A 12,500-nucleotide genomic window follows, 5' to 3' on the forward strand; every position below is an offset into this window, starting at 1 on the left:
ATTATATTTATAAACATACGTTTTTAAATTGCCGAAAATGTTTATGTTGCTCTGCCTTCTGTACGTGGTTTCATTACATAGAATTATTTTTTGAATTGTTCTTGCTTTTTTTTATATTCAGAATTGAAATAAATAAATAAATTATAACTGTGAAATTGAATGTAAGCTTCAGTTTAATATACGAAAACAGATAAAATGGACGTTTCGGATTTCCCCTTCATCAACCACACATGATGAATTAAAAACTACAGACGAATGAGATAATGTGGTAGTGGCGTTGTTAAGATGCATAAACAAAACATTGATGGGCAGGAAATTGTATGCTACTTTGTGAGGAAGCGCGAATTAAAACAGAGCAATATAAATTTATAAAAGGTGCATACTTAATTATGTCAAAAGACGGGAGGCGGAAAGGAACTGTGTAATGCAGTATAGAAAGTGAACTAAAATAAAGTGTGGACTGTTGTTGGAAAATAAATACAATGGAATTGGAAATAAATACAAAATATAAGTGATGTAGGTATTAATATATTAGTGGCATTAGCCGCAGCAGAAGTAACAGTAGAAATAGTAGTAGTAGTAGTAGTAGTAGTAGTAGTAGTAGTAGTAGTAGTAGTAGTAGTAGTAGTAGTATAGTAGTAGTAGTAGTAGTAGTAGTAGTAGTAGTAGTAGTAGGGATGCAGAAAATAAAGACAGGCATTTCAATTTTGATACGGCGCCGCCAAGTCTGGGACTTTATTGTCCTAGTGCGGAAGTCTGCATTATTTTTCTACTATCACAAACGATATGAACACGGGACTGGGACAGTCCTGTCCCGTTGATTTTGTAGCATTTCACAACGGCTTGGGACACAACGGGACTGTTTTGTCCCGTCCCACTAGGTGCGGAAGATTTCTCTAAATTCTATATGTTACAGGTTCGGGACAGGACTGTCCCAGGACAGTCCTGTCCAAGTGCTGAAGAGGGTTACTCATTAATTTTTTTTTTTTTTTTTTTTTTGGGGGGGGTGATTTATTTATTTTAAGAACATCTTACATAATAATGAATAACTACAAAAGTAATAATTGGATAATTTTAAAAATGTGTATGTATATTATCAAACGTATATTCTAAGCTCATGCTTACTTTACTATTCTCGTCAAATTATAATTATTATTATTATTATCATCATTATTATTATTATTATTATTATTATTATTATTACTATTATTATTATTATCATTATTATTATTATTATTATTATTATTATTATTATTATTATTATTATTATTATTATTATTATTAATTATTATTATCATTATCATTATATTTTGTTGTGCGTAACTTGTTGAGATTTATAACCTTTAAAACTCTCTAATTTTATGACAGCTATTTTAGAGAATACGATCCAAAATCTGTATTCAGTTAAAGACTCATTGATTCAAAGTCGAGACAAATTCTTACAACTGTTGATAGGGAGACAGCTGAGAAAAAAAAACAGAAAGTAACGCGCCCTAAATAAATAATCGGACTGTAATAGCTTTGTTCTATTCTTAGTTATCTAATCAGCAACAACCCATGTTTATGTAATTGTTAGATTTGACCTAAATTTGGAACCTACGCCTCGAAGCGGTATTAATTCGGGATTTGGAAAACGAAAAAAGAAATACGGTTTTAAAGTGGAAATTGTCAAAATTTTCAAATTTCAGTTATTGTTTATTTTAGAAACTACAATCATTTTTCTACATGAAAACATAATAATTCAACATAAATATTGACGATAAGTTATTTGAATTTAAAGTTTAAAAAATGCAACTATCCGTGAAACTACCAGTGTGTTACATATGTGTGTGTTTGTGCATTTCGATACACACCACATGTAATTTTTTCTTTGTCTAGCTGCATTGGTTAATGATCCAGGTGAGGGTCCTTTGTCCCTTTTTCTTTATTCACGAAATTATAGGACATGCTACGACTTTAATAGGATAACATTTGCCTCAATCTTACACTTACAGAGATTATTGCAGGATAAACATTTAATTTTAAGCAGAAGAGTAAATAATCAATCAATGAACTGCCGATGGAAATACACGTAACTAAAAAATGAAAAAAGGTTAAATGTATGGATAGACAAACAGAACGAGAGGCAGACCTAATAATGGATAAATTGATAGATAGATAGATAGATAGATAGATAGATAGATAGATAGATAGATAGATAGATAGATAGATAGATAGATAGATAGATAGATTGATAGATAGATAGATAGATAGATAGATAGATAGATAGATAGATAGATAGATAGATAGATAGATAGATAGATAAATAGATAGATGATAAGGAGAGAGGGAGAAACAGAGAGAGAGAGAGAGAGAGAGAGAGAGAGAGAGAAAGATGTTCATTTTGTCGTGCTTTCTTTGTATATTGAAAGAAGTGAAAGAAGTGAGGGGGAGTCTATTTAGACAATCAACAATGTGGGTGAACGCTAAGAAAAAACCTTAAGAGATTCAATAACATGTTTTCATGAAAGTCATTACACAATAAGCCCCACCCCTCCTCATCAAGCTGTCACTTGTCTCAAAATAGAAACAATGCAATGAAAAATTTGACCAGCCCATTTCTTTAATTGCAATTTCATTGGTCAATATGTTTCCAGTTGACTGACTATAAATTACTTTGAAACAAAATGCTTTCTTTAACTATCCCTATAATTATTTGCTCCGCCTCCATCCCTTTCTTCATGTTTACCTCACTCTCTCCGTCTCCCTTTTGTTTCTTTCACTCACACACACACACTTTTATTTATTTTAAAGACATCTTACATAATAATGAATAACTACAAATTAAATAATTGGATCATTAAAAAATGTGTATGTACATTATTAAACGTATATTCTAAGCTCATGCTTACTTTACTATTCTCGTCAAATTTTCAATGCCCGTATCTGAGGAGTTATCTTTGCCCTTTGATTTGACTATGCGTGAAAACAGTGCCTCACTTCAAAGTCAATTTTCTAACAATTTGGTTTTTACACTCTCCCTATTTCAAACGGTCATAGTTGGGCAATGAATAATCAGAATTGTATAAATTTGGTATCAAATTTTAAAGCATATAATAAGCTATGATTGGGTAACATAAATCCAAAATTGAAAAATCTGATTTAATACAGTTTAAAGGCGGAGGGTCACAATTACCATGTGATAAGGGGCGGTTGATAATCAATTCAGGCCGGCACAAGTCATAAAACTCAACTCAGATTTCCATTTACCTCCCTCATCCTTCCCCGACCACCAAGCCATGGTAGGGTAGCTGAGCCTGCTTGACCCGGGTCACACGTATAAGGGTCTACATTGATCGTCTATTGTTTCCACACTTTTAGATAGAATACTCACAACATCGGCAAGCTGGATATAATATAACAACACACAAAAACAATGTTTAGCCTTGAATATTTATAGACCGAACGAAGTTAACGTCACTCAGGTCTTTCTGATTGTTTTATCTTTTGTTGTTTTTGGTATCCTTATTTATGAGTTATTCTCACTAAAATGTATTAACCAGATTGTATAACGTTTAACAACAGATGGAAGATGTAACCGAGACATACGAGCAAGAATAACTCAAGCCAAACAGGCCTTCATGGACCTGGGAAACATTTTGAAAAACAAACAGATGTCGTTCGGATTAGATTCCGAGTCTTGAAGTGCTACGTGTGGCCAATCTTGTTATACGGATGCGAAAGCTGGACTACAAATGCAGAAACACAAAAGAACATTGAAGCTTTTGAAATGTGGTGCTTGAGAAGGATGCAGAGAATATCGTATACTGCACACAAAACGAACGAAGAAGTGCTAAAACAAACATACCAACAAAGGAAACTAATGCCCTTAATAGTGGATCGACAACTATCCTTTTTCGGACACATAGTAAGGAAAGATAAGAATGAATACCTGGCAAGTTGTGGAAAAATACCTGGTAAACGCGCCCGGGGAGACAAAGAAAAACACTCATAGACCAACTGAAGGGCTTCACCAGCCTAACAATCCAAGAGCTGTTTGAAAAGGCAAGAGACAGGGAGGAATGGAGAGAGATAATTCATGCAGTATCCGAAGCCTGGACCAGGCATGGAACCTAGAAGAAGAAGATAACGTTTAAGTTTATACATAGTTTTGTGCGTTGGTCCGTTTAATTTCCGGATGGTATTGTTTTGAGTTTCGTAGCCAAGCGCGCAGTTTCCATAGTATTACTTAAATAATATAGTGAGAACTAATCATCAAATGGCTGTCTTATAAAAACAATATAATATAGCTGAGTGACGTCAACTTCACACCTTCTATAGATAGCATGCGCTTGGCTAATAAGCTCACAACATTGCCATCCGGAAGTATAACGGACCAACACACAAAACTATGTGTAACCTTAAACGTTTATAGTCTGGATAATACAGTTAAGTGAGAATTACTCATAAACGCGTAGGGCAAAAAACAATAACAAAGACCCGAGTGACGTCAACTTCATTCTATCTATATAGACGCCTCAAAGCTAGGTAATGGCCAGCAAACACCACCATCATCATGGCTTATTCCTCCTGTACGTGGCCCGTTTCGTCGTCATCGTTAACTTATAGCCTGACAAAGAACCCACTAAGACCCATTTATTGACATTATTTTTAGGTTTGTGGACCGCCTTGTGATTTGTCTTTAGTAGTGCTCAAGGAATCAAGCGATCCCATTGGTTGAACTGTTGAATCCAACTCACGATTTGTTTTCTTTAGATGCCAAAGTCGTGTCGTTTGACTTCATTTGTTGGTAAGTGTCAGGTCTTGTGTTTATGCGGAGCCATCGTTATGTTATAGCCTGATACTGAAATCCAAAAGGACTGGCAGTTTGACGTCATTATTTGGTTTTTGCACCGCCTAGTGAGTTGTCATTAGTAGAGCTCATGGAAACAAGTTATTTCATTGGTTGAACTATTGAATACAACTCACGATTTGTTTTCTTTTGTGGCAAAAGACTGGCAGTTTGACGTAATTTTTTTGTCAGTATCAGGCCATAACTTTACGAAGGCCACGGTTTATGTGTAGCCGTCGTTAACTTATAGCCTGACACTAGAACCATTTAAGACGTATAATTTGACGTCATTTTCTAGGTTTGTGTAGCGTCTGGTGAGTGTCGTTAGTGGTGCTCAAGGAAACAATGTTATTTCATTGGTTGACCCGTTGAATACAACTCACAATTTGTTTTCTTTTGTGGCCTAAGACTTGTCTTTTGACTTAATTTTTTGGTCAGTGTCAGGCTATAGATAGTATGCGCTTGGCTAAGAAGCTCATAACATTGCCATCCGGAAGTATAACGGACCAACACACAAAACTGTGTGTATCCATGAACGTTTATAGTCAGGTTAATACAGTTCAGTGAGCATTACTCATAAACACGGATGGCAAAAAACAATAACAAAGACCTGAGTGACGTCATCTTCGAACTATCTATAGATAGAATGCGCTTGGCTAAGAAGTTCACAACATTGCCATCCGGAAGTGTAACGGACCAACACACAAACTCTGTGTAACCATGAACTTTTATCGTCTGGTTAATACAGTTTAGTGAGAACAACTCACAAACGCGGATGGCAAAAATCATAACAAAGGCCTGAGTGACGTCATCTTAGAACTATCTATACGATTTATGAAGGTCACGCCCGTCGCCATCGTTACTTTTAGCCTGATGTCGTTAGTGTCAGGCGATAAGTTTACGATGGCTTCGCGTGGCCTCAACAACAGCCAACCGAAACACGTTTCTGTCCTGCGCCTTCATTCCACATTCAATCACTGACTTAGTCATCCATTTGCTGATGTCTTCTTGTCGACCTAACATCCGTGCTGGAAATTTAATTTGTAGTCACAAATAGGAACTTGGGTTATCTTTTATTCTTTTTTATTTTTGTGGGGCTATGCGGTCCAGTGGTATGACAATAGACCTTCGCATCGGAAGTTCTAGAGCTCGAGTCCCGTACTGAGCGATGCATAGTTGAGTCCCTGGAAAAGGCTCTTTACTCATATTTTCTCACCATACTCAGGTGCAAAATGAGTACCAGGCCCTGAGCAGCCTTGCCTGTGCCGATAAAAGAAATGTACTATAACACAACAGGCGTCATTATGCGTCATGATGCGTCATGCCTCGTCCTTCGTGTTAAATTGTTGCTGTTGGTCAGGGACCCCCTATAAAGTGCGTTTAGCATGTTTAACTCTCTCCTTGCCGATCATTTTCAGAAATTTTCCCAAAATGCCAGGCTGACCCAGCAGAAAAATTGATTCTTTAAACTCGAAAAACTCTCTATAAAACAACAATATGTACTTATAAATCAAACAAAGATCAGTTTTTAAAGTTTGTGATGTACAAAAATACATCTGATTAAGACAAAATGTTTATTGTGTCGTTATAAATATGACGTTATTTTTTTCTAGTTGGTAAGGAGAGGGTTAATGAATATTGCCCCTATATAAATGCTCTCTTTGTTTTGAGTGGGGAGGGGGGGGGGGGGTTCTTGGTTTTTTGGTTTTGATTTATTGTATTTTTTGTTTTTTTTTGTTTTTTAATTTTTTGGTTTTTTTTTTGTTTTTTTTTCTTTTTAAATGAAAAATGTTTATAACATTACAAAAGACTTAACATTTGCATTTTTTAACATTTTATTTAAAATTAGCTCTATCGTGTCTTATATCTTCCCAACGTAAGAACGTTTAGTTTAATAACGTAGAGAAGGTGGGTCGCATATTAACCATTTCTAAAAGGAGCTATCTGGCAAACGTGGGCTAGTTCTCTGCCGCAACTATAATTCTTCCACCGTCCATCCATGTCCATAGCTACGCATTTTTCAATTTCTCTGGAATTCTGTGGTTGGCCCGGCCCCCAAGGACGATAGGATTTCTGAAATGAATTAATAAAGAACTGATCAGAAATGCTAGGGAATTACAACATTTAAAAGAATAATAAGTGAGAAATAATGATTGTGAGTTAAAAGTAGCGAAGTATCCGCAAACAAAAAATGCCCGAGGGTTGATGCCACCTTATAAATATTATTACTATTATTATTATTATTATTATTATTATTATTATTATTATTATTATTATTATTATTATTATTATTATTATTATTATTATTATTATTATTTATATTATTATCATTATTATTATTATTATTATTATTATTATTATTATTATTATTATTATTATATTATTATTATTATTATATTATTATATTATTATTATTATTATTATTATTATTATTATTATTATTATTAATTATTATATTATTATTATATTATTTATTATTATTATTATTATTATTATTATATTATTATTATTATTATTATTATTATTATTATCAGTATGGTAACAATTTTATATTGTTATGTAAAATATTGATCTTTCAAAGAGCGTTCATTTAAAAATAAACCTAAAACGTGTTTGTATCTTTGTCAAACATGTTTTAAGTGATGTGGTATAGTTAATTTTTCCTTAAAACTGATCATAATATATAGTCTTACCAAAGGACCTCCAAACGCCCATTCAAAATTATATCCGGAATTCGCTGTATTACGCAGTCCGATCCAGAAAGCACTATTAGCCGAGTCCTTTATTAAATCTGCATAATGAATAATAATAATAATAATAATAATAATAATAATAATAATAATAATAATAATAATAATAATAATAATATATTAATTAATAATAATAATAATAATAAATAATAATAATAATAATAATAATAATAATAATAATAATAATAATAATAATAATAATAAATAATAATATGTATATAATAATAATAATAATATATTAATAATAATAAAAATAATAATAATAATAATAATAATAATAATAATAATAAAATAATAATAATAATAAATAATAATAATAATAATAATTAATAATAATAATAATAATAATAATATATAATAATAATAATAATAATAATAATAATAATAATAATAATAATAAATAATAATAATAATATAATAAATAATAATGATAATAATAATATAATAATAATATATTAAGAAGAAGAAGAAGAAGAAGAAGAAGAAGAAGAAGAAGAAGAAGAAGAAGAAGAAGAAGAAAATATATCAATTTCGAATAATTAGGCATAGGTATTTTTAGACAGGAGGTACGATGGAAATCGCATGAAAACTCCTGCATAGGACTCTTGTGTCTTATCTATAAGTACTTTTCGTCGGGTCTAAACATAAAACTCAATTTGACCAAAAGCTACTGAGTTGTCACGGGATGCTGTGAGGTTGTAAGGCGGGGGCGGGGGGTTGGGGGGGGGGAAGGGTGAGGAGTAGAAATAACACCCTGTAGGATCTATATGTTGTTCTTTCTGTTTGTGAGATGAATACTACTCACTCTATCACTAACTATCGAGACCCTCAGTAGAAATCTGAAGTCGTGAAGTCCGACATTATCTCTTCCTGTTCAAAACTCATTGGAATTGTGTTGCAAGCAATTTTGTATGATAATGTGACCTAATTATTTTAGTAGCAGGGTGTGTAGGGAATGAGATTAGCGGAAGAGTAGCGCTGTTAATGACCAGGCAAGTGTTTTCAAATAACTTCTCCCCCGGTGACGCCATCATGGAGTATCTTCTGCTAATATCATTCCTATTGAAAGTAAATTACGGACGCAAAAGAGATAGGATTTATGACTCATGACGACCATATTAATACGTTAGAACATTAGATTCAACGTGAAGTCCTAAGACCAGTTGCACATGCACAATGTATTATACTCCTCTTGAATGTTTCACACTTCTAATGAATTGGTACCATTTTTGATCAATACTATGTTCTCTACTTAAGTAAAGTAACTGAGCTTTGTTACATTTTGAAATATCCACCAAATTCCTCAAACGCTCAGCAAGGGTTAGCAAACATTAAACTTAAATGTAGACCGTCAGGACGCCTGTTATGGGATATTACATTTTTTTCGGACAGAAACAACGCTGTTAATGGCCAGGCAATAATTGTCCACCTTAGAGCGATAAAATTGTGAGTAAAGAGATTTCCAATGACTCAACTATGCGCAGTTTGGGACTCGAACCCATGGGCTATCGATTCAAACGCGAGTGTCAGACCATTAGACCACATAGCCAAATAAATACTTACCTTTAATGAAGTCAGTTTTCCTCTGATCGTTAATGACAACGAGCATACCTGCGTTGCCTTGGGAATTGCAAACATGTTCAGCATCATCCCAGCTATAACGTTGACTGGCGTACGTACCTAGTTCCTTGAGACAAGTACCATCCCCTGGGTATCGCGTCCAGCCCAGGCCACAAACTGGGGTGTAAAGGAAATGTGACAATAAAATAAAAATTGAACTACAACAACAGTACAGTATTATGTCGTGGTGAACATATACTGAATATCGATATTCAGCTGATCAAACCATTATAAGTCTCGATTTTCACGATCGGCAGATCAAAATTCTGAAGTCCAGATACGAGCTTTGGGTGGATATTACCTCTGAATAAAACAGGGTACGCAAAGCTAGTATGTAGACATCAGAGTTTTGATCCGCTAATCGTAAAAATAGGAACTTCAGAGGTTTAATCTGTCGACCATCGGTATTGAATTTATAGTAACTAACACAACACCAAAACGACCAAGTGAAATTATCCCTCGGTGATATTCAACAAAATGAGAGGAATCCATCCAAATGTATCGTTCCCCACTCAAAGGGGATGTCCTCTTGTATTCGTTCATTGATGAAAAGAATTCATATCTTCAAAGAAAGAAAAAGAATGTGATCTGTGGAATTTTACAAAGTGAAGTTACAGACATTAAAAGGAAAAGAAGAAGCTGAAAAATAATAATAATAATAATAATGATAATAATAATAAATAATAATAATAATAATAATAATAATAATAATAATAATAATAATAATAATAATAATAATATATAATAATAATAGAATAATAATATAATAAATATATATAGTAATAATAATATATTAAATAATATATAATAATAATAATAATAATAATAATATAATAATAATAATATAATGTAATAATAATAATAATAATAATAATAATAATAATAATAATAAATAATAATAATAATATATAATAATAATAAATAATAATAATAATAAATAATAATAATATATAATAATAATAATATAATAATAAAATATAATAATAATAATTAAATAATAATAATAATAATAATAATAATAATAATAATAATAATAATATAATAATAATAATATAATAATAATATAATAAAAAGAAGAAGAAGAAGAAGAAGAAGAAGGTAGCATTGAGGAGAATTGTATTAATTCCTTGAGGTACAAATTAGTTTTGACCTAAGAAAACTATCCAAATGTCGCTTAACCTAATTTCGAGCAGAAGGTTATATAAATAAAAAGGATGTTCTATGGCCAAATTGAGATATCTTTACAAATACGATAGTTTAACTTTCCCACAGTCTCTTTCATGATTGACAGTCGTCAATTCCCCGCCATATACTGGTTCCTGGCTTGCAGCTATCTATTTCAGTCATTCTTTCTGCTTAAAGCCATATTTCATAAAAAGAGGATCGTCACGTCCTGGGTCAAGTGTGTCGATGAGAGATTCTGTGGACCTTAACAAAGGGGATACCAGACCTTTCCCCTAAAAATCTCCATTTGTTAGAAAAATTCTAATTACAATTCAATGACAAATAATCATTCAGAAGGCAAGGGGTACAGGTCGACCAGAGAGGGAGTATGTAGGTTTTGAAGTTACATCACCAGGAAAAATTATGAGCTATATGGGTATATCAATTAGGGCAAGGACATGCAGAAGACATCACACTACAAAATGAGTGTGAGGTGGGTGAGTGAGGAGCATAGCTTTTATTTTTCACCAGTGGGTTCTGTTTCCTGCACATTGAGAGGAAGGGATTCCACCTACTCTCTAACTACGTTATACGCCCGGGACCTTACAGCTCCCCATCCTTCTGGCACAAGGAAACCTCTGATGTAACACCCCAGAAGTGCCAAGGAATACTGGACAGTCCTGGAGGGTGTAGACCCTGGGTCCAATGTTGCGACCAGCCAGCAACCATGCCCCTGCCATTGGTGTATGGTTCCGCTGTCTAGTGAATACCTTCGTGAGGAGGAAAGGCTAAGTAGTAATTGCGATCTTTTGGACCACACCAGGAAGAAATAGAGGGAGACCCTGATTACTAGATCACCACATTACTTTGCCCAGCCCGTGTCGTGGAGATAAAACTCCAGCCTCACCTTCACGTGTGAAGAATAACAACATGGAAGACAGAAGTCTTGAACTCTGCTGCAATCGCACTCATCATAACGAACACCTACTTTCAGAACACAGCATGCCACAAGATCTCCTGGAGACATCCAAGGTCAAAACACTGACATCAGCTGGACATGATAATCACTAAGCTATACAATGTTTGCAACAACAGGTCCTATCAAATTGCTGATTATGTCACCGATCACTCCTTGATTGCCATAATGACAAAACTGAAACCAAAGAAATGCCATCATTCAAAAAGAAAGGTCCAGCCCGGGATCAACACCAGTAATGGGATTTATCCGGAAAAGAACCTATAGTTCAACGAACAACTCTTGAAGACAGCACTCAGCTCATAGAAATGCAGAACAAAACGCAGAGGGCAACTGGAATTCTCTTAGAAACTCCATTTCCAGCACTGCAGTCCTGACGTATGACAAAAAGAACACAAAAACAATCATTGGTTTGAAAGCAGTATTACATAGAAGGAGCCAGCCATTAATGCCAAGAGCAGCTATAACCATGACCCAAGTCAGATAAACCTGTAAGCATTGCACGTAGCTGAGCACAGCAAAAGCACGACATGCGACGAAGAGTACTGGCTTCAGTTTTCGGAAAACATCCAGCAAGCGTCGGAGAGTTGCAACAGCAGGGTCATGTAAGAGGGCATCAAACAGGCGACAGGCAAACCCACAAAGAAAACGGTAACTCTTAAACCAAAGACGGGGAAAGTCATCACAAACAGGGACAAGCAGATGGGGAGATTGGTAGAGCGCTACCTGGAACTCTACACCATAGGAAACTCTGTCACCCAAGAAGCGTAGAGGCAATTGAAGAACTGCCCGTAATGAAAGAGGAAGAGCTAGACTCGGAACCAGTTATGAAGGATATCAGTAAAGTAATTGATGGTCTGGCCTTGGCAGAGCACCTGGTGATGACAGGGATCATCAAATGTGGAAAGCCAGCCCGTTTGGAACTACTACATAACCTCTTGTGTCTCTTCTGGAAAGAAGGCAAGGTACCCCAAGATAAATGTGAAGATAGGATTATCACCCTCTACAAAAACAAGAGAGACCGCAATGACTATATTAACCACATACTGTTTCTCCCCACTGCTGAAGTTTGAATTCCAAAAGTCCACAGAAGGGGTCCACTTGCTAACCAGAAGTGATAAGAAGATATTCAATCTGGCATGACTGAGAGCAATGGCCA

General features: G+C 34.2%; 1 protein-coding gene across 1 annotated transcript in view; it reads right to left on the reverse strand.

The window, feature by feature from the left end:
* Positions 1-6,648: 6,648 nt before the first annotated feature.
* Positions 6,649-12,500, reverse strand: part of LOC144955896 (snaclec coagulation factor IX-binding protein subunit A-like) — a 29,461-nt gene continuing 23,609 nt past the window's right edge. Inside the window, exons 3-5 of the mRNA XM_078886154.1 lie at positions 9,145-9,318; positions 7,525-7,622; positions 6,649-6,904 (exon numbers count right to left, since the gene is read on the reverse strand). Coding sequence (XP_078742280.1) covers positions 6,752-6,904; positions 7,525-7,622; positions 9,145-9,318 — 425 coding nt within the window. The 3' untranslated portion in view covers positions 6,649-6,751. The remainder of the gene's footprint in view (positions 6,905-7,524; positions 7,623-9,144; positions 9,319-12,500) is intronic.

Source organism: Berghia stephanieae, chromosome 10 (genome assembly GCF_034508935.2).
Source record: "Berghia stephanieae isolate SIO BIC M18660-M18661 chromosome 10, UCSD_Bste_1.3, whole genome shotgun sequence".
Lineage (NCBI taxonomy): Eukaryota > Metazoa > Mollusca > Gastropoda > Nudibranchia > Aeolidiidae > Berghia > Berghia stephanieae.